Raw genomic sequence first — 23,252 nt, forward strand, 5'->3', positions numbered from 1 at the left:
GAGGTATGGACGAAATTTCTGAATGGACCAGACAACAGCCAAACACTCTTGTTCGGTTATAGAGTACTTCTTTTCCGCGGAAGTGAGAGTGCGGCTTGCATATGCAACAACCTTTTCGCAAAATGCGTGGTCGCGCTGCAGCAGTACGGCACCAATTCCGTGACCGCTGGCGTCAGTATGCACTAATGTGGGCGCCTTGTCATCAAAATGACAAAGAACAGGTGGGGATGTTAGTGCGCGCTTGAGTTCTTGGAACGCGGCTTCACACTGATCGGTCCAATCGAAGGAACTGGAACTAGTAAGGAGCTTGTGGAGGGGCGAGGCAATGCTGGCAAAGTTCCGGATAAAACGTCGAAAGTATGAGGCGAGTCCAATGAAGCTGCGCAGTTCTTTTGCACGAATTGGACGGGGAAAGTTGAGCACCGCGGAAATTTTATCCGGATCGGGTTGGATGCCGTCTTTGCTAACGAGATGACCCAGGACTTTAATCGTTGTGCTAGCGAAACGGCACTTCCTCGTGTTTAGTTGAAGTCCGGCATTAGAAAGGCATGTGAGCACCTCATCTAAGCGTTGCAGATGGTCAGTGAAAGTCGAGGAAAACACGACGATGTCGTCGAGGTAACAAAGACACGTTTTCCACTTGAGGCCGCGAAGAACCGTGTCGATCATTCTTTCAAATGTGGCGGGAGCATTGCAGAAACCGAAAGGCATTACATTAAACTCATAAAGACCATCCGGAGTAGAAAAGGCGGTCTTTTCTTTGTCCGCTTCGTGCATTGGGATTTGCCAATATCCGGTGCGAAGATCAAGGCTGGAGAAATATTGCGCGCCTTGCAACGAATCAAGGGCGTCATCGATACGGGGCATGGGATATACATCCTTACGGGTGATCTTGTTTAGCGCACGGTAGTCAACACAAAATCGTACCGAACCATCCTTCTTCTGCACCAAAACGACGGGTGATGACCAAGCACTGGCGGAGGGACGTATGACGTTTCTTTTCAGCATATCGGCGACGTTCTCCTCGATGATTTTGCGTTCGGCCAAAGAGACTCGGTAGGGACGACGGCGTACAATAGCCTGGCCATCGGTGTCGATACGATGGAAGGCAACGGAAGTCTGCCCGAGTGACGAAGTATCCATATCGAAGGAGGCCTGGTGCTTCGTAAGCAATTTTAGCAACGCTTCATGTTGAGCAGCAGTAAGGTCAGGGCTTATCACGGAAGTAAGGGCAGATGAAGCAGGTTTGTCCGGTTGAGGAAGAGCTTGCGAGGCAGCAAGAGGAAGCAGGGAGACTGGTTGGGTATCCACATAACAGGTCACTGCGGAGCCTTGAGGTAGGAGGATCGTCTCAGTTGTCGCATTTAAAGCGATGATTAACGCAGAGTTTTCTTTGAACCGCACCAGGCAGGAAGCGAAGACAATCCCACGGGCAAGACAGTGACCATAAGGAGTGATGAACACGTCGCCATTGGTGATGTCCGTAGAAGAGAGACTTATGACTTGCTCGTGGCCGGGAGGCAGTACAGAATCGGCAGCAGTGATAAAACGCAGTCGTGGCTCATCGGTACTCCCGCTGCAATGAACTGTCTCGCTCATATGTACTACACGTTGTCGGCAAGAGATTAAAGCGGACGCTGACGAGAGAAAGTCCCAACCCAAAATGAGTTCATGAGCGCACGGGAATAAAATCGCGAACTTAATGTGATGACAGATACCATCAATGAAGACGCGTGCTGTACATTGGGCTGATGGTCGAATGATTGCTCCATTAGCCCCAATCAGGGATGATCCAATATAAGGCGTCTTCACTTTCCGCAGACGAGAGCACAGGTCCGCACGCATAACAGATATAGTAGCTCCCGTGTCAATCAGAGCTAACAAAGGCACACCCTCCACAGACACCAATAACATGTTCGAAGGACGTTCAGGAGGACTTGGAGCACTTCGCGGCGATGCAGTTTTCCCTCCAAAAACTGCACTGGTTAGTTTTCCGGTCGCTGGACATGGAGTTGGGAGACAGGTCGAAGTGGCGAAACAGAACGTCGGAGCGGCGATGGAGAGCGGCGTCTCGAGGCACGGGTGTGGAGGGCGGTGTTGGAGAAGTCGGCCGGAGATGGAGAACGGCGAACGGGGGGATTATCGTCATAACTGCGGTAAGCGCGAGGAGGTGGCTCATCGCGTTCAAAGGCCGCGTAACCACGACGTTCGTCTTGCTGGCGGCGTCGGCAAAACCTGGAGATATGTCCTCGAAAGCCGCAGTAGTAGCAGATAGGCCTCGAGGAACGCCAGGCAGAGTAGTAAGGTGGGTTCGGAGCTCGGGTGACTAAAGGTGCCAGGTGATCGTGAACAGGCGCAGGTGGTGGAATTGGAGACGGCGCGGCTGGCATTGCAGCAATCTGGGCGTAAGAAGCCGGTTGCGGGCAAGGAGAAGCGTTGGTATGCTGGGCGTTCTGCAGGGAGGCCAATTCCTCCTTAATAATACCGCGCAGGTCAGTAGAAGCAGGTTGGACGTGAGCGCTGCTGCAAGGGGTTGAGCCATGCGCTTGCAATTCCTGACGAATTATGGCTCGAATGATAGACCGGAGCTCAACACTGTTCGCCAGGGGGTTGTCGGAAAAGTCCGGTTGCAAGCGGATGGACTGCAGGGCGTCGAGGCGCTGACAGACGGAGACGACGTCCGACACCGTCGATGGGCTTTGAGCGGCGAGTGCGTTGAAGGCAGTAGAGCCGATACCCTTAAGAAGGTGTCGCACGCGATCAGGTTCTGGCATGGCACTGTCGACACGGCGGCAAAGCGCGAGGATGTCCTCAATGTACGAGGTATACGATTCGCCATAATGCTGGACGCGCTCAGACAGCCTCTTTTTCGCAACCTCCGAACGAACCGTGGGTGTGCCGAAAATCCGCCGTAGCTGCTCCCTGAAAGACGACCAATCACGGAAGTCTCTCTCATGATTCAGGAACCAGGTCTTGGCTACTTGAGAGACGTAAAATGGCACGTTGTTTAACCGCGATGTCTCGTTCCAGTTGTTGTAGTCGCTGACACGATCGTAGTTGTCGAGCCAGTCTTCAACGTCCTCACCAGGCAAGCCAGAGAAGATTTCAGGGTCGCGATACCGGTTGTTGGCAGGGCTGGTAGTGGGGGTGGCTGGCACTGGAACCGAGATGGTGGATGCTGCGGTCTGGTCTTGCGACATGGCGGCCTCTTGGCGTAAGCGGCGTCCCGAACGTAGCTCCAGGAGAGATCTTGAAGGGGATTGAGGTCGAAGGGATCTTAAAGCGCCTCCACCACTTGAAATACCACGGTTGAGACGACGCTTTATTCCAAGACGGAAAAATGGCGCCGACGCAAAACGAACACGAGCCGATGATTGATGATGACTTTGTACAGATGAAGATGAAGTCCGCATAAATGCTTACAATATATATATATATATATATATATATATATATGCACGGTGCCTAGACTAGGGCAAAAATTTCTTCACAGTGATATAGTACGGAGGCACAATCGTATAGACGTTCCAGTTCGGCTCCAGCGCGCGCGCCTGCAACGAAATGCCGTCAGTATGCGCAATTCTGCTCCCGTTTGGGAGCATGCACACGTGAACATTTGTGCATTCCATTCCTATTGGTGCCCCTGTTGTACACGCACGCAAAGGGAGCAGCGCGACTTCGCAGTAGTCGCACTATGCTGCCGTGCCACCAGAAGGCGCAGCGTGACCGCAAAACGCGAGACACCGGCTGCCGCGAGGCGCGCTTCTCGGCGTTCTGACGCACCGGCGCAACATTCGTTCCGGACATCACGCGCTTGTTTCGCGGCGGCGCCACTAGATGGTGTCACGTGTGTTAAAGGAAGCGTGAAAGGAACCTGTAGTCTAAGTCTCGTACATACCTCGTTTCTACGTTGGCAATACGTAGTATCGCTATACAGATGAAAGTCTAACGCATTACTGTCGAGTCATCCTCCAATGGCTTCTGCCTCAACTTTGGCAATATTATTCGCATGAGAGAGAAAACAAGGGTAGGAAAGGCAGGGAGGTCAACCAGAACAGCATCCGGTTTGCTACCGTACACTGGGGGTGGGGGAAAGGGGAATAGAAAGCGGAAGAAAGGGAGAGAGTAAACACTGAGTACGTGTGGGAGGGACACCATACACAAGGACACTACAAACGGTCTGTTAAGCCCGTGCACTTCAAGTACCGCACAAGTGCACGAATCGCTTTTCGAGCCAGTGACGAGTGTGGCCACGGTCCGAATTATTTGTAGAATAAACTTGATCTAAGTTACATTCTGTGCAGCAAAGAAAACAAGCAATTTAAGATATTTTACATGAAATGAAGCATCTTTAGAAAAGGACTGACACATATGGCTTGCAGCAAGTGGCTGTCTTAAATTTCAGTGAGGGGAAATCTGGGCATACTTCGAAGACACATTCGTCAGTAGAACAGCATGGGAAGCCGCAATCCTGGGGCAACGAGGACGGTTGTGGAATTACTGTTGGAAGAAGTGTCGAATGTAAAACAGCTACCGTACTGTCACGTCATTTTTACTGCGTTTACTGGTTCCCATGCGCTTCGCAGTTCATGAAAAAAAAATGCCGTAGTTACACTTGCTTTAATATAACCAGAAAAATGATTTTCTTGCTTGACCCGCCGTGGTTGCTCAGTTACTATGGTGTTAGGCTGCTGAGCACAAGATCGCGGGATCGAATCCCTGCCACGGCGGCCGAATTTCGATGGGGGCGAAGTGCGAGAACACCAGCGTACGTAGATTTAGGTGCACGTTAAAGAACCCCATAATTTTTTTTTCTTGTTGGCGGTTTAATGATCAAGACGAACAGATGGTTTCTGCTACAGCACATCTGCCACTGCGATGCAATTAGAACTTAGGCCTACTGCACTACAACTCCAAATATTACAGAAGTGCTCTTACTCGATTTCAAGATCCGTCCTATGGCAAAATAATTTATTCCTGATTAATCTATCCAATGAGACATGACGTTTCAAATCACTGCATCCTTAACCTCCACCTTACCTCGTGAGTCGAAGTTAACACCCACGTTTTCGCATTGTGGCACCTTCCTTTAAAGCACATCTGGGTGCAATCCTACACGCTGCATGTCGTACTACTTGCGTAGAACAAAGCGGCGCGAACATTTCTGGAACGAAATTTCTCTTTATTGGAATCAAAAAAAGTACGCGATAACATCAGGCCTTCGGGAGGTGATGCAAGTTCCCACGGTAACCAAAAGTATAAATCTGCTCACAATAAAGAAATATTTGCTAAGCCTCACATTAAACGAAGTTTTCGCCGGAACTACCGCAAAGGATAACAACTAAAACAAAAACGAACGTGGAATTCTTACTAAGAAACACGGGGCTTACACCGATCCCACATTCTTTGTGTAATGAATCAAACGCCCACCGTCCTCCACTGAAAGAACACATGCCACGGTTGGCAATCTTTCACACCGTGGCTCAAGTGGCAGCCAAAAGTGCCTGCAGATCCGGCGGCAACGTTCAGTCAAACGCTACGTCGTCCAGCTGCAGGTAGCGCCTCACGTGACACCAGCACTCGCTGTTGAGGTCGTCCAGCTGCGCGCGTCCGTCCTCGCGCGGCTGACACGTGACCCGCTGCTTGACGACGCCGGCCAGTCGCATGAATTCGTGCAGACCTTCGATGCTGCGAAACTCTCGCCGCACCATGAGAGCTGCCTCGTCCTCGCCTATGGACAGCACCTCCGCAAGCTCGGCCATCAGCGCCGGATGACGGGAGACTCGGTCCAGAGCAGCGGCGCAGAGCCTGCATTCGGGAGAGAGGCAGTGTCGGTGGGCAGTGTCGGCATCCCGCTAATATTAACGATTCAGATGACAATGTAATGGTGTTTCTGAAAAGCCAACAGAGCTGGTTTCAGACGCGAAAACAAACCATTTTAGAAAGAAAGGTTACAGCCACCTTCTCCGCTCAATTATTTTTTTCCTTCAGTTGACGCAAAGCAAACAAAACAAGCGACAAAGGCACATATATGAGCGTAGGTCTTCTTTGTGTTACCGTAAACTCACACATTCAAGAAAGGGATTCTAATTCTACAGCTCCAACCCACTACACACACTTGACACGGAATATTGCAAACAAAAATGTATGTAGACCACCCCTGTATATGTCGGTCACATGTCCGACTTCTCTGCCAATCGCTGAATACGACAGCAAGATATCGGCTCTGTTAACGTGACAGTAGAGTCGCTTTCAGTACGGGTGGAAGCCACTCACACAAAGTAAGCGCAATCAGAATAGAAACGTCCTTTCATTGTTTTCGAGCTACGAAAAATGATAAATTTTGCCGCGTTTTTCTGTTCGCGCGTTCTGCTATAGCTCTTAAGAGTAGCTTATTAACCACGCCAACATTCATACATAAAATCAATACAATGGCGGCTGTGGTGTTGCACTGCTAAGCAAGAGGTCGCGGTATCAAATCCCGGCGTTGGCGGCCGCCTTTCTTTCGGGGAGAAATACAAAAAAAAAGGCCCGCATTCCCTGCATTGGGGACCTTAACGATATCTTGCTGGTCAAGAGAGAGAGAGAGAGAAAACATTTATTTCATCCATCGAGGTCATTGCTCTTGAGGTCGACAATGTGGTGTCCTTATTTCAGGACTACACAGGCCTTGGCTGCTCGAAATTAATTCGGGGCCCCACACTATGGCGTGGCTCGTGATGAAACCGTGATATTTGCCCGTAAAACCCCCGAGTTCAGTTCAGTTCAAAATTCATACACTGTCGCACAAAAGAACGTCAGGGGCCGCAGTAAGTCTTGTTCCGTGTCGTTCTACAATGACCGGTCCTCTTGGCTGTGTCCATCATGACGATTGGCCTGGCATCTGCTTTTTGGAACCTTTCGAGAGCAACAAAGTTCTTTTGAGCATACACGGGCCCAGTTCTCCGGGCAACCAGTGTTTATGTACGTTATGAGACACAATAGCTAGTAGTATTAGGACAGATTTGCAGAGAAATAACGTGACGTGTTAGGGAGTAGGAAGCATTCGTAGGTGCGCCTACGCCCTTTCACACATTCTAACAGCGCTTGATTGGGCGAATGTGCATGTGAATGCTTCTTAGTCGGGACAGGGCACGGGGGTTCGTTTTCTGTAGTCAGCCTCTGAAAGCATTACATTGGCATAATGCGACAGAACATGCTGGTGCGGGGGCACCGATATGATACGACGGACATATGAATACTAATAAGAATGCGCTGAATCCTGTTGGTAGGTGATCAAGATTTCGAAAGTCAGGGGCGGAGAGTATATTGAGAAATAGAAAGAGGAAGGTCCGAGTTTGCGCGTTCTATAGGCTGCTACCCTGCAAAGCGGAAGCAAATTATGAACGACAGGGGGTCCGAAGAAGACAGTCACGTAAAATTTGAAGCGAGGACGCCGGCGTTCAAGGCAGCTTCATAAGAACCCCGACTTTAGACCTGCATCGTGCAAACATTGTACCATATCACACGCATATTTCAGCATATCTCCAGCTGCAATAAGGACAGGAAATAGCGATCCCCGATAATGGTCTGGCGTTCATGTTTGCCAAACAAGATTTACAGTTCTACTGAGTATTCGAGATCCTATAACTAAACTACGCCACTTGAAAGGTTACCCGCATACAACGCAATCAACCGCTTGTTCAAGAAATCTTTAGCTAAGGTTGTCTTTCACCCACATAGTTTGAACTGTACATCGCCTATTACCTGCCTCCTAGAGAAAGAAAAAGTAAGGATAATGAAAACGAAGGCAATCAGACGACCGTCCGGTTTGCTACGTTACACTAGTGGAAGGGAAAGAGGTACATAAAATGGAAAGAGGGAAGGAGTGAACAGTGTGTGTGCACACTACAGCAAAGCGCCGTGAAACCAAAGTGCAAGCAAGTGCCCCGCAGATACATTGGGATACATTAATTCTGGCGTCTGAAGTCTGTCTCGGTGCTTGCTAACAGCTGGTGATTCACGCTGGTCTCCTGGCATGACCCAGGTGCCAGTGGTTGTTAGCAGCACGTCGCAGTACGTGGCATTGTATGGTTAGAGTAAACGGCGGCCTTTTTCACTTCAGTACAAATTTAAGGCTGCGGGTGAGCCATGGTGTTTACTCAAGAATTGCAAGCACTGAATTGAGAGCATCCAGAATTTGCGCTGTACTTAGCGTTAACGGAATATGTAGCTTAATCAAGAGCATCATTTCACTAAATGTAAACATGGTTGCTGGTTTAGCTCATCTGGGTCCTTCAAGAGTCTTGCATCCATTATCATAGAGAAAAGATACAAGGTTCCTTGTTACTTGTTCCTTGTTGTACACGCTTAGATAAACTAGAGCATTTTGGAAACAAAATTTTAACAAGTGCATGAACGCGTTACACTGCTGTTATCTTCAATACTTCCCAATGTCCAACGCGGTACCTGACACCAAGTTCACATTCAATGGAAACGGGCCCAATGTCAGAGGTGAAACGTTGGGACAGTTTAACGTCTCTGGCCTCATTAATTAATTAAATTAGATTATCGGGCTTTACGTGCCAAAACCACTTTCTGATTATGAGGCACGCCGTAGTGGAGGACTCCGGAAATTTCGACCACCTGGGGTTCCTTAACGTGCTCTTAAATCTAAGTACACGGGTGTTCTCGCATTTCGCCCCCATCGGAATGCGGCCGCCGTGGCCACGATTCGATCTCCTGCGACCTCGTGCTCAGCAGCCTAACACCACAGCCAGCTAAAGTTTCCGATAAAAACAATAAATCCAAGATAACCTGAAAATAAAATTGCGGGCCGGGAATTCAACCCCAGGTTGCGAGACCAGCACGTTAACCCATTCAGCCACTGTCGGTCGATGGTCACACGGTCTTAAAGGAGGTTTCATATGAAGAGGAGAGTTCTACAGCCGACCATGATTTCCGATGCTAACGTAGAATGCTTACGCTATCGCGTTCCACTCTTAAACGGAACTTTAACGTATTCAATTGTTGAACTTGCTGTGATATAATCACCCACGTTCATACTCATGTCTACTCCCGCTCACTAACTCACTTTTGCGCTCACGTCTACTAAGTTCTAACACTCAGGAGCGCTCACTCAAATTCATACCGTCATTCGCACTCATATTCTAACTCAGCTCAACACACAAGAACTCACTCACGTTCACACTCACCTGCACTCACTCACAAGCACTTACCACGCTCACACTCCCACTTGCACTCACAGGCACTCCTCACGTTTACAGTCGCCTCCACTCACACTCACATCACTCAGTCACGTTCGCGCTCACTTCCACTCACACTCCCTCGCACTAACTTCCACTCTGACTCACTCGCACTCACTCACTCGCACTGACCTCCGCTCACACTCACTGGCACTCACCTCCGCCCACACTCTCTAGCACTCACCTCCACTAACACTCACTGGCACTCACTCGCACTCACCTCCACTCACGCCTTTGAAATGAGTGCCAGTGAGTGTGAGTGAGTGCACTCATGAGTGAGTGTGCAGACCTATGCCTATGGGTAGAGGTATACAGCTTCTCCCCGGCATCACAGCAGCGCCAAAATTGTTTTTGTGCAGTTTTGGCGCTGCTGTTATGCCTGCGATAAGTGACCAACTCGCCCAAGAACTCGTGTTACAGAAGTATACAGCTTCATTGTAAACCATAACTTGAGTACAAAGACAAAATAATGAAGACAAATAAAAAGCGCTGCACGCTTCAATTATTTAGCCCTCGTTGACAAGCTACATCTGTGCAGTACTAAAAAATCCCTGAAGACCTAACTAGCCTGAACATAATGAAGGAAGGGCAACGTTCTTACCTGTCACACCGTGCGTGATTCAGGAACTGCGCTGCTCGGGCTATGAAGCCATAGTTTCGCCGCGATGCATCCCACACGGCGAACCAGCCCGCCTCCGAACCAGGCCACATGCGATAGTACACGGTGACCCTGCACAGCGTGTAGTTCTTCAAGATATCAGCGCATAGACCGTGAAAGAAGGCGTTCAATGCGAGTGTATTAAACTCCAACAAGATGAGTTTTCGGATAGTCGAGCTCCGCCTTACCGCGTCACCGAGCATTTCGATGTTCTTCCTGCTACGCAAATCAACACCAATGCCAAGCTCAGCAATGCTCTTGTTCAGCAGAAGCGATCTCGAAAGTGCTGACCACCACTCGATTAATTCAGGCACAACGAATTTCTTCCTAAATTCTAGGTACAACTTGCGGAGCGTCGTCGTCGTTGCTACGCATTCGGATAAAGCATAACAAATTGTGGAGTCCCACTTCTTCATTGTCAGCCTTAACTCTTTCAAGCGCGGAAACGTGGAGAGCTGCTGGAAAAAAGGCAACATTCCGTCTATTGACCTGTCCGATACCTTTAGGCTGTGGGGAGCTCTGAAGTTGACCTTCTCTTCACAGCCCCTCTCTTGAAGGGCTTTGACGACGCCAGGCAAAAGCTGGTATTCTTCTCCTTCAACATCGATGGTCACCATTTTGAGGCTTGTGTGCTTCGACAAAACACGGAAGAAATGCCCCCAGTGCTCAGCACACCAGATGCTGATACTCAAGGTCATATACTGTAAGGTGTCGTTACGCGCAATGGAATCTTGAAGGGCAGTGGTGTTGGGCGGCATTTCGGCTGTTATTAGGGACCCTGTCAAAAAATCCAGCACGAATTTCTGCGATGGCGCATGAAAGCTTCGCAAAACTCTGTTTTCAGCCAGCACTTTCGATACCAGCTCAACGCTGTCAAAATCCCAAGTGATTTTCTCGACTTGCAAGTTCGAGATTGACCGATTCTTCACCATACCTTTCAATATCCATTTTAAGGGATTGTCAGATAAGTTATGACAGAGAGAGACCACTCTCAAATTTTGTAGCCGGGCGCCACCGGTCATAAATTCAAAGAACAAAGCAGGAGCAGCGCTTATTACCGCTACGTTTAACGACAAATCACGCAGTGTCGAGTTTGTTCTCAGTACTGTCAAGAAACGCCGCTTTGCCGCCGGTCTTTCTATGTATTCTAAGTCAGACCAATCGAGTACAGTCAACGTTGTCGTGCTTTGAAGAATAGCAGTAACGCCACGGGCAGACAATGAGGAATAACAACACAGGAGCTCAACTGCCTCTAGGCATTTCAGAGACAAAATGATATTGAAAAACTTTTCGATTTCGTCGGATTTCAAAACCCAGGGAAAGTCTGAGTCAAGAACGACGGACTTCAAGGAATAATTTCCGTCGAGAGTGTTGCAAAGCACCGGCAAGCACAATTCAGCCGTTTCTTCACAAGCGAACATGTGCCCAATGTGGATTCGAGCGACGCAGTGATGAGTACTAAGAAGCCAGTGCAGGACCGTGGCGGCTTGACGGAGTTGACATTTCATATGCACGAGACGGCTTCTATAGACAACGTTCATCAGACCCAGTTGCCTCCCGGCTTCTGGTAGCTCGCGCAGCTCCAGATAAAGCGGGCACAGGAACTCGTTCCATACGCTAAGGTTGGCAACAATCCGACACGTTCTGTCTTCAGAGGCCGTGCACGGCATGCTGTAGTCGATGAGCTTTCCGGAGAAAAAGCCCCTGGCGCCTTCCAAGTCAACCAGCACGTTCCTGACATCCGCAGCTCCAACAAGACTTGAAGCACTCCTGGGGTTAGCCATTCTGTCTGCGCAAAAAAAAGGGATACTTCTTTAGGGAATTATCATGGTGAGAAGCATTATACAGGGTGTCCGGCCAAGGTTTAGCCAGAGTTTAAAAATATGCGAGTGCCACCTAGCCGGACAGAACCAAAGTAACGTTGTTTGCCGTCGCTTGGAGATACTCAATTTATTTATTTTTGTCATCCCGCCTAATTATATTAGTCTGAATTCATCAACTTCTCAAATATTATAAAAATGGCTGTGGCTTAGGTAAGGTTAAGCCCAGGATGCGAAGCATACTAGCCTTTATTTTAGTTGTTGAACCACTGTTTAGCCTGGTGAACTGCTGTTGCTTGGCTATATTTGGTTCGGCTAGACGAAGAAACAACTCATGCATTACTTCTTCGCCTTCAAGAGTGGAACGCGACAGCGTTCCCGTCGACCCGCCAAGGGGTGTAAGACAATGGGCTACAGGGCAGCGACTACGCGCCCCGCATTGGACGCGGTGAGCGTCGAGCAAAGCAGCGTTCGGCGCGGCAACGAAATGTGCGCCTGAGCAAGAGACGCACGCCTTAGAAACAGCGCGTTTCTAAGGCAACACCGCATTCACTAGAGGCGCTTTTGTACCGCTTTGAAGCGTTGTACTCGTGGCTCAGTGGTAGCGTCTCCGTCCCACACTCCGGAGACCCTGGTTCGATTCCCACCCAGCCCGTCTTGCAAGAGTTGAGCCAAAGCCACTTCTCCTCTGTCGTGACGTCACGGTGTCACGTGATTTCATGGTCACCGCCGCGCCTGAGGAGCTGGGTTGAGCCCTCGTAATATGCTTCGCATAATAGGGTGAAAAGTGTGAATGAGAAAATTTTGGAGCAACATGCAAAACTCCCGATACAGCTTTCTGTTGCTCTGTACGTGCAACGTAAAAGTTTTTCAGAGCGCGAACAAAGCCGCGAATACACGCAAGGTGCCTCGCGACCGCCAGTCGCGCGGCAATTCGGAGGATTTGCAAGCTAAGCGTTCTTGTCTTCCGTTAGTTTAGGGTGGTGGTGCCTGTATCTGGCTGTTCTGGCGCATGATGGAGAAGCAACGCTCACTTTACTTAGCCGAGGCATGTTTGCAGACCGAGTGCAGTAGCAGCTGTGGAGCGTCGAGCGGCCCCCGGTGGCCAATCACTGCACTTATGAGCGCGCATCTCAGCCCTTGTAGCGCATGAAGGGGAAGGAGCTTCGCACATTAGTTGCCGGTGATGTGGCCTTCTTGCCCAGAGGACCCAGGGCCTGCGACCTATTCTACGGTCCCGTGACTCACCGTAAATGCAGCCTTACCATACAGATAATATACATTGGCTTATTTTCAAACTTCTAGGTACGCTTATGACCTCAATCTCCTGAGAAAACCAAGAAATACAGTTATTGTAAATTTCATTACTCAACTACTGCATATATTCTCCTGACATTATCAGGTCTAGTTTAATACTGCAGCATAATATTGCGGGATTAGTTAGTAGAAAGGAGCGCAGTTGCCTACACATTTCGACGTGGGAAATTCGGTATGTCCTTACACGGCTTCAATTCTAATCGCTTTGCTGTCGCAATTTATCGTGAGCGAGGTTCTGCCGGAATTTTCCCTAAAACCTGACATTCTTAAGCACGCAAAACTTACCGCGTAGCCAAAAGCAGAGCTCTTTTTTACAGCGAAGCGCTGCAAGGCTTGTGTACACCGTTTCGTGATGTGCGTGTGCAAAAACTACCATCATGTGGGCCGCGTTTACGGGGGTATAAGCCATTGCTTAATGGGGTACGATCGTGTAGGGGGTACGACTCTATAAGCCAACGAAGTTATCATCTCTCAAACTTTCCGTTCCGGCTTGTTTGTCGTCAAAAAGACGCCGATTACTCAGCAATCTTCTGGAAAATCGGGGACGGGAGGGCCTTCCAACTGGAAGCTGTGCGCGTCATCGAGAGTCCGTTAATAATAATAATATTTGGGGTTTTACGTGCCGAAACCACTTTCTGATTATGAGGCACGCCGTAGTGGAGGACTCCGGAAATTTCGACCACCTGGGGTTCTTTAACGTGCACATAAATCTAAGCACACGGGTGTTTTCGCATTTCGCCCCCATCGAAATGCGGCCGCCGTGGCCGGGATTTGATCCCGCGACCTCGTGCTCAGCAGCCCAACACCATAGCCACTGAGCAACCACGGCGGGTGGTCCGTTAATCAGCGTCGATTTAACTTTGGTCGTTGCGCCCGGTGCTGTGCGACTCTTCTACTCCAATAAGGACATCGATGCGTTCAAGACCGATGTTGCCCTACAGGATGTGGGAGACGTACACGAGGCTAGGGCAGTTCATGTGTACCTTGGATACAGGTCGGACGACGAGCGTGTCAACGCACAGGCCAAGGTGGCCGCTATGACGCATGTCGAAATGGGAAATTTACCCGATACGATACTGCTCGCTCGGGGCAAGCCCCACACGGTCGCGTTCAACATCGACGCGAAGGACGGACTCGTGAACGGTGCTGTCGGTGTACTTCGAGAGATTGAGCACAGGGAAGCCAAGGCATTCGATGCACCGAAATTTGATATGTCACGTACTAGTCGTCGGGCTCAAATGAAACTCAATTGAGCCCCTCGCACATGCTGCTCGGAGACGGGTGATCTAAATCATGGCCGATTGGTTGCCCATCGAGCTGCGTACCTTCACTCTCACTCTGAAAAGAAAGACTGGACGGAGTTGACGGCGAAGGCAGTTTCCGGTGGTTCACACCAGTGCGGTACAAGTGTGAGGGGGCCGCCCACTCTGGCGCGGTGTACGAGCACGACCGAAGGCATCCACAAATGCTAGTGTACGTGGCATTCAGTCATTGCACCGAAGTTAGCCGTCTCTACCTTGCCCACGCCAAGGGTTATCACACGTTCTACCATGCCAAAGAAAACTGGGATCTCAAGCTACAGGACGAGTTTAGGCGCTTAGGCACACACCGTCTTCCTTCGAACACTCTCGCAGCCTCGAACGTGAGGTCGCTGCGTCTTCACGCCACGGATACCGTCGACGACGCCATGCTCAGAGACATGTCTCTCGTGTGCCAGTCCTGTTAGATACGGGACCTTTTCCTGAGCCTCCTCCGAGTTCACCAGACCACATCGAATCGCGTCACCGCTAATTAAGGAGTGCAGAAGGACATCCACCACGATCCTGAGGCGCGGCACGTGCAAACAAGTTGGCGTCCCCCACCTCGTGCGCCGCATGTGAAGCTGTTGTCCCACTGCTTGGCTCTTCCCGAAAGTGTAGCGGGAGCCTGGCACTGTTCCAGGTAACGTAGGTCCCGAGGAAAGCTGCTTTGCAGCTTTGAAAGTTCGCTCGAAGACAACCCGTCTCCCTCCATCCGCGTACTGTGACGGCGCTTGCAAGGCGCGAGGCAACGACGGCCGAAATGCCCCGTGAAGCCCTGGGTGCAATCCCCTCCGTCTGCCTTTGTGACGGTAGTTGCAGACCGGGAAGGCAATACCGCAGACAAACAATCCCTCGGACAATTGGAGCCCAAGGAGTGACCCTCTGAGCCGAATTTGACGTACACTCGCACGGGCGCCTAGCATTGGCCGAAAATGACGACACCTGAGCGGGCTCGCCGATTGGCCGCAAATGACGCCACCTGAGCGGGCTCGCAGATTGGCCGAACGTGACGTGAGTTCGAGACATCGAAGGGGATAAAAGCCAGAGACCGGGAGCAACAAGAGAGCATTCCTTCATTCATCTCTTTCGAGCTTCTTGCCACGGGCCGCAGCGTCCGAGTTGCTGCCGGCCCGTAATGACTTTATGACTGTTAATTTCTTTGTACTCTCACTGTAAACAATGTAAATAAACCCCCAGTTTTAATTTCAAAATCCTCCTCAACCTCGGCCAACTCCCGCACCCAACGGCAAGGTCCAAAATCTGGGAGACAGCAATTGGGATTGTCCTCCAGATCCAACAGTCCGAGACCTGGAAGGATGTCCTGTTTTGGATCGCTACACTGGCGTCATGGGTGACAGGCGCGTCGATTCCCGAATGGGCGGCGTTGCGATCTACGCAAAGAACGACAGCGCGCCCGTTGCGCCCTATGCCTCATCGACGGCGGGAGAGAACCTGGCCGTGGAATGTGCCGACGCGTGCGCCGTACAGATTAGGGACGGAGTTATTGTCGCCACCGTATACGGTCATCCCGGAACGTCAAAGAGAGACCTTGAAGACTTAATGACCGACACATTTGGGTGCATCCTCCCGGTGGACCCCAATCTCATCGTCACTGTGGTTGATTTTAACGCCGATGTGTCTCGTCCCGACGGAAAGTGGTTCTTCGCGCTTCTCTCGGGAAGATTCGGCCTTCAACGTTACACCAAGGCGAACTTCTCCACGACGCATCATCGGTCGTGCATAGACGTAACGTTCGCTAGGAACATCTCTGGTATCGTCACATAGTCCATGGCCGTCTATCATAGCGGCCACAAAACAATAATTGCTGTGGTCACGAGATAAACGTAAATACAAATAAACATAACAAAGTGCATACTTGTGCTATATTGTTTTCTTGTTTGATTTCATTTTCTTTATAGCTACATAGAGCTCCGCTGGTCACCCACCTTCACCGAGCGGAACGGCTCGGAATCTTTTTTTGTCATACTCTGGAGCGAACTCTCAGTAGTGGATAGCTTATCAAACTAATTAGTAATTATTCACCATACTAAGTTATAGCTAAAAAAAATGCTTCATCACATTTCTTCCAAGTGTACAACTCTCCACTGCGAGAAATACAGACGAACAAGCTCTATTTCTTCCTTGATATGTAATTGTGTGCTTGGGTGTTACAGGGCAAATGTAACCGCAAATCAGTAAATAAATATAGCTACAGTCGAATCTTCTGCTGCCGGGCGGGCTTTTTCTTTTTCTTTTTTTTTTTAAGTGAGACTGCATCTACGCGGCGAGAACCCGACCAGCTACTAACCCAGGCGACACCATGGGATGGTAGGCAAAGAAATGTTCGCTTTCAAATGCTTTATAACCAAACGCCTTGACCATAAAGCATTTGAAAGCGAACATTACCCAAGAACATCCTCTCTGGGTGACACGACAAGAGACGGTCTGCCAGAGCCAAGGCCCTTCAAGAAAGGTACCAAAGCAACTAGCACACCGCTTATGTCGATGCGGCAAAGCAAAATCACCAAACTTACGTAGTGAGCGTCGTGACCGGAGAGGGAAGTATCGTCAACGCCGCGACCATAAAAACAGCGTCCACCGTGGAAGCGGAAAAGACTGCCATTGCTTTGGCCATCATGAATCCCTCCGTGCAAACTATTATAAGCGACTCCAAGAGGGCAATAGTCAAGTTTTCGAGAGGCAGCATAGGCGTCTGTGCAGCGCGAGTCCTACAGGACTTTAATAATGAAAACACTGTTGAACTCGTATGGGTCCCTGCCCATTCGGGGAATCAAGGGAATGAGGAGGCGCACTGGGTAGCCCGAGGTCTAATCAACCGGGAGATGTGCCCCTCAGACTCAGATCCCATGGATGAGGCACCGACGACATACCACGAAATAACAAACTATTACAAGCAAAAAACGCGAATCTACCCGCCTCCAAACGCAAGCCTCACGCGAGCGCAAGCCTCGATCCTGCGTCGAATCCAAACTAAATCGTTCCCCAGCCCACATTGGCTAGCCATAATTACCAACGGGCAATGGAACCCAATATGTCAAAATTGCACAAATCAAACATTGGCTACCCAAAATCACATTCTTTGGGGGTGCGAGGGCTTACCCCCTCCCAGGTCGCTCCTGCCAGCTCCCTCACAACAGACGTGGGAAGAGCTGCTCAGAACGCCGGATGAAAAAGTACAAAAAGCCCTCGTTGCCTGGGCCGAAAGGGTCGCTCCTCGTGAGAGGCCATCCTAGGACTCGGACCTGCTAGAACATAACTGAGCAGAATCTCAATAAAGTTGTTAGCACCACCACCCTTTCAAATGCTTTACAATTTCACCGGTGCTGGGCGGTATCCAATGAGTGCCCTATATACTCGGACATACACTCGTATAAACCGAGACCCCTTGCGTAGAACTCCCGCGGGCGCATGTAGATGGCACAACGTGTCCAGTGCGAAGCGCTAGAGCCCCACTGTACACCCGTCTCACACGAGAGCTTTGCGGCATTGGCACCCAATAGGCAAATGGCGGCCGTTCTAAGGCGCCCGCAGCGCCTTGACGAACAGCGCCGCTGACCACGACAGCAGCTGGGGCGATGAGTTGCATGCGACACAAACGACAGGGCGAATGCGAACAGCACGTTTCCAGTGATTTTCCGCGGCGGTTTCCGATGCCTAACCCGAAAGCGCGTTTTCGTAGGCCTGTTCGCGGAGAAAGCGAGAGCTTGAGAGAAAAAGGAAAGCCGGAACGTTAGCCAATCAAAAGTCCGGTTGGCTACCCTAGCTTGGGCAAGGGAAAAGGGGTATGGAGAGGGAGAAAGCGAGACACGGATGCGGTGAACGTGAGCACATGCACGGACAGCACTACGAAATCGAAGGCACTCGCAAAAGCTGTCGTTCTCAAAAAAGCAGAAGAGTAGCTTCACTGTCTTCCGACTGTGTTCCTAGTGTATTGTCTGTTCCTTCGGGGGAAGATCATTTATTTGGTTTCCTCAAAGCGTTCAACGTAGACTGCCTTTGTGTTTCAAATTGAGGACGTTCTTGAGAAAGGCCGCCGATTGTGCTAGGCAGGCCTTATCCGTGGCATCAGGTTGTATATAAAATCGAAAACGAGTGCAAATTGCAAAGCAGTTGCGGCCAGCAAATAAAATTTACGGCGGCAAGTTGCGCCACCGCAGCAGTATACGTTATTGGGCTGGGCATGCAACGCACGTTGTCGAGCATTGTATGCATGTTCGTTGCCGGAGCAGCACAATATCGCGTACCTAGGAAGACGCACGGCTGCGTTTATTTTTCTTTTTTTTTTAGCGCTGATTTTTCTATCTCGCATCTGTCCGTACGTTCCCCGATTTCTGTACCTTTTCTTCTTCTTGCTTTCTGTTTTTGCAATGCTTCGCTGATTTCCATGTCTTAGAAGCTAGCCCGAACTTCAGCCTTTGTGTATTTCACACGACTTGACGCGACGCGAACCATCGTTGGCAGCCGCTGCACTTGTACGACCGGCGTTGAGGACGAGTGTAAACACGCACTGCTCCGTTGGCGTTCGCCGTCGGTGCAGAGCGCACTGAACAGTGCACCAAGGAATTTCGCTAACTTTCTTGCGGAACACAGCGTCAGAAATGGCGGGACTTGCGAGAGCTAACAACGAAATTCGCTCACCTTGGTATATTTTCGAGCCGGGACTTGCGAGAGCTAACCATGACATTCGCTCATCTTTATATTTTCGAGCAATTCGCATGTCTGTCGTTTGTTTATCCATCACTTATTCTAGCCAAGTAAATTCAAAGTTTATTTCCGTACTGCTGAGATACGGAAAACAGGATGGTAAAAAAAAGATGTGTTTAGAACAGCTTGACTGGTTCACATGCCCGCAGCAAATTAATGAGCGCTATCTTCGGAGTCGTCCCGGCACCATGCTATATTACTATGTACATAACGTATGTACCTAAGGAAATGAGGGCGAACAGGTGATAAAAGAGTTGAAAAGTTCAGCGTCCTTCCACTCTATGATGAAGGATGGCCACCGAAGCTGTACTGTGTGACAATCGAATCACGGCAGGCGATCGTGCGTTGGTTGACGTCCCGCAGTGTAGTGGTTGTGACGTCACTCGAAAACCACAAGCAGTCACAAACAACACAACCCACACAAGATGGGTTTGGTTGAAATTAATTATGAAGAACGACTGCCGAATATGGAAGAAAGTAAATGAACTGGAAGAGTCTTCAGGTATTTGGCCAAGAGAAACATTTGATTCATAGTGGGGGAAAAGAACTAGAAATTTCACCAGCAATTATGCGACCTTTATGTTGAGTAACATGGCCACAAAGAACGTCAATTGGAGAGTCAGAGAGGCTGAGATAAAAGAAACCTGCTATGAGCAACTACTCAAGATGAAAAAACAAAATCAGGAACGAAATCATTTATTATAACTCAAAGGGAAACTCATTACTTTACGAAGTGAGATAAGGTTGCCTTAGAACACGCACTTATAAAGCGAGATATATGAATTAAGAGGAGGCATGTGCTTGCTGCGATAAAGCTAGGCAAACGATAAGCATGTTTTACTAGAATGTGAAGATGTCTTCCCAGCGGTCGATTTAGGCATCGCTGGCCTCCTTGAAACCTTTGGGTTAAGCGAGAGCAGGGAAAAAGTAAACATGTCCGCAGTAGAAATTAGCAAGAGGCGATTGGAAGGTTGGTGGAAGTAGGGAAACGACAAAAAACGGAGACGTGCAAAAACAAAGTTCGCAATAGGGGGTCAGAAAATTTGCTTGTGGGAATTCATCGTGGAGTTTTGTTTTCTTTTTTTTTAACCAAGCTCTGACATTAGGCAATATAATAGCAAGAGCTTGGTGGCGCGACCCACCACTCCGTTCCAAAGGGGAGGCTCATAACATCCATCCATACATTTTCCGGCCGCTCCCTGTGCCGACGCACCGTAGTGCGGGCACGTGCCGTCGGTACCAGCTAGGCAGGGTTGCCAGGTTTGGCGACTTTTAGCGACTTATTAAATTGGCTACTTTTAGAGGATCCTGGCGACCTAAAATCGTGGTTAACGACTTAGCTACTTTCTGGCTTCTTTTCGCGGTAGCAACTGGTACAACTACCGTTCAAATCATACTCCCTCTCACGGCTCCTTCAAATAAACAGCCCCGAACGGTAGACCCTGAAGGCCATGATACTGTTTCTTGCCGACTTGGGAAGCTAATCCAGGAGCTGAAAGCATCGCATTACAGGTGCGAGTTTCATTACAGTGCCAGTACGTTTCTTGTAGACACTTGCAACCGCATACCAGGGAGAGTACAACGTGTACGAGGTCCTACTGCAGTTCGCAGGGGAACGCTTGACGAGAAGTCGTAGCGGTGAAAGGATGGCGTGCAGCGACGTTACTGGACTGAGACCGGCAACAGCGATTCGGCTATAAGAGCATGCAAGTGCGCGGCAGAAATTATCAAAGAACGTCGGCTGATCACCATGGCAAAATTATGATACACTAGTATGTCATAACGTTAGTTTTATTTCGTTATTTTCGTTTGCCATCAATGCAGCAGAGAATTGCAGGTGTTTATCGCCTTTTTCTTTAATTTCCCGCAGAAAATTTACAGTTCTCGCTTTGTCGCACCGGGCTACATTTTCCGCTCCCAATTAAAGCTCTTCCCGCAAAAAGCGTCCTCTTCTGGCCACTTTTCGAAATGTTCCGGCAACGTTTTCTCACGAAGAGCTGGCGACCCTGTATCTCGGGAAAGGGGAGACCTCGCACGGAGCAAGGGAGACCCTAAATGCTAAACTCTCCGGAAAGAACAAAGAACATTTAATCATGTGGGTTCCGATACAGTACAAGGTTAACAACACGACAGAATGTAAACCTAATTGCCAAACAAACTAGGTCACCGGTAGTTGCTGACGGCGCACCGCAACGGACATAAACAAAGAACCCACTCTAGAGGGGCCACCTATCGTTCGGCCAGCGCCTGTGATCGCGCACCCGACAGCTGAGAAAATTGAAAGAGAAAGAAACGGAACACACGGGAGGCACGATCTGAAGCGCGCATTCCGAGACCGGGAACCCGACGAGCCGCAATAACCATCGGCCGGCGGCAGAGAGGAACGCGCACGCAACCCACGACGCCTGGATGTGGTCTCCACGGCACAGCACGCAAGGAAGGCCCGAATCCCGTCGGAGAGTTGGCCGACGAGGGAAGCTCGTTGACCTCGCCGTGGGTGCTTGATGACTCGCTGACATCCCGTCCAGGGGTGGCGCCGAGACAAATGGAGCTCTCGGAAACGCAACGCAAAGGGACGGCGTTGCACAACTATTGCGGGCACTCGAAACACCACGCTGCTCACACACTGTCGCCAGGATGACATATTGGCTACGAAATATTTGCGCGATCGTTCCCGACTTATATCTTATTCATACCAGAAACCAGCATAGAATGGCTGAGTCTTTTTGCAAATCGAGAGTTATTAACTGTTCCAAGCATGGCCAAACACAACGCGCTTAGTTAACAAATAGTGATACCATAAGTGTTCATTACGTTTAGTACGCTGATCACAAGACATTGGCCATTGTTTTTAAAAAGTGTTCAGTGCATTCCTTCATTGTTATGCTCGGGTACCTCAAATGGCTTCTAGAATCATTCCTTCTTCCTCTACACAATGCAACATTATATTCATTTTCATCGTTTACTCTTCCCCTTCCCCTGTATACAGGCGACATAATATGGTCCACTAATTCCGAACCACCGCTCTTAACGATCGTCTTTCAGTGTTACGGCACCTGACACATGCCTCGAAATGCATTTTCCACAAACGACGTCTGCGACCACTGTCGCGCCCAAGAAGAAAATACAAAAAGTCCGTTTCGCAGCAGAGTTCCTAAATGATTAACGAATATATCGTTTACAACCGCGTTCGTGTCTCGCAAAATGAGTCTCGTAACGTATAACAGGCGGCTCGTTTCGTGAGCTACAAGAGCGCTAATAGACGACAGGATTTTGTGGAATATTCCTCTTTAGCAAAGGCAGCGAGAAAAGGTTGATTACTCACCAACAATGCCGGCCGTCTCCAAACTACTACGAAGCTCTGGAGCCTCCGTCAAGCTCCCGTTTCCTTTCTCACTCACACCGCTTCTCCACGACCTGCGCTTACGACAAACCGCTCGAACCCACTGAACGAAGAGCACGTTTACACGCCGATGTCATGCTCGCCGCCAGCGGAACGCACTCCCTCATCCGGGACACTGCGGCAGAACGGCGACAGTCCGGCGCCAACGTCCCAGGGACGCAGACAGGGAGACGCCAGCGAAGCTGCGAGGTGAAGAAGAGTACTGCGAAGCTAGCGGTACCGATAAGAGTCTGCGTGGTCTGCGCGCGCGTCGAAGCTGCTCGCTGTGCCATTGGTGAACTCCTCGCAGCCTTTCGAAAGCGCCGGCGCCATGTTTGTTCTCACGCGCGCAGCCGTGTACTGACGTTGGCGCTTGCCGGACACCTTTCTTCGGCGTGTCTTCGGTTAAACTTTCAAACTTTATTTCGCATTTTCCTTTGCACAGAAAAAGAAAATGCAAGGGCAGGAACAGAAAGCTGCACAGTCGCAGCTTGACGAGGTTCCCGTCCCCTGTCTTTGACAAACAGTTGCAGAATATTCACAAAGAAAATCAGTTACATATGTGCAAAAACAATTTCATATTATACAGATATTGATGTTCACAGCAGAACATTTATGGCATGTGTATACATATATTCGCATGCGCATCTACACCAACCCAGCATCTAGCTTTGCGTGTGTCCGGGTTGCGCGCGCGAAGGAGTGTACGCGTATTTGTGTGTGTTTGTGCTGTACGAGTGGCCGTGCGAGTTTGTGGAAGTACATCGATTATCTTCCCTCCTCATTACATGCCCTGCCCATGCC

General features: G+C 49.7%; 1 protein-coding gene across 1 annotated transcript; it reads right to left on the minus strand.

Moving 5' to 3' along the window:
* Positions 1-5,279: 5,279 nt before the first annotated feature.
* On the minus strand, positions 5,280-22,732 carry LOC139048502 (uncharacterized). The gene is made up of 3 exons (XM_070522904.1): positions 22,392-22,732; positions 9,847-9,975; positions 5,280-5,808 (listed from the first exon to the last, which is right to left on the minus strand). The coding sequence occupies exons 2-3, from the start codon at positions 9,954-9,956 to the stop codon at positions 5,526-5,528; spliced, it is 393 nt and encodes a 130-aa protein (XP_070379005.1). The 5' UTR covers positions 9,957-9,975; positions 22,392-22,732; the 3' UTR covers positions 5,280-5,525.
* Positions 22,733-23,252: the final 520 nt, after the last annotated feature.

This window comes from Dermacentor albipictus, chromosome 8 (genome assembly GCF_038994185.2).
Source record: "Dermacentor albipictus isolate Rhodes 1998 colony chromosome 8, USDA_Dalb.pri_finalv2, whole genome shotgun sequence".
Taxonomy (NCBI): Eukaryota; Metazoa; Arthropoda; class Arachnida; order Ixodida; family Ixodidae; genus Dermacentor; species Dermacentor albipictus.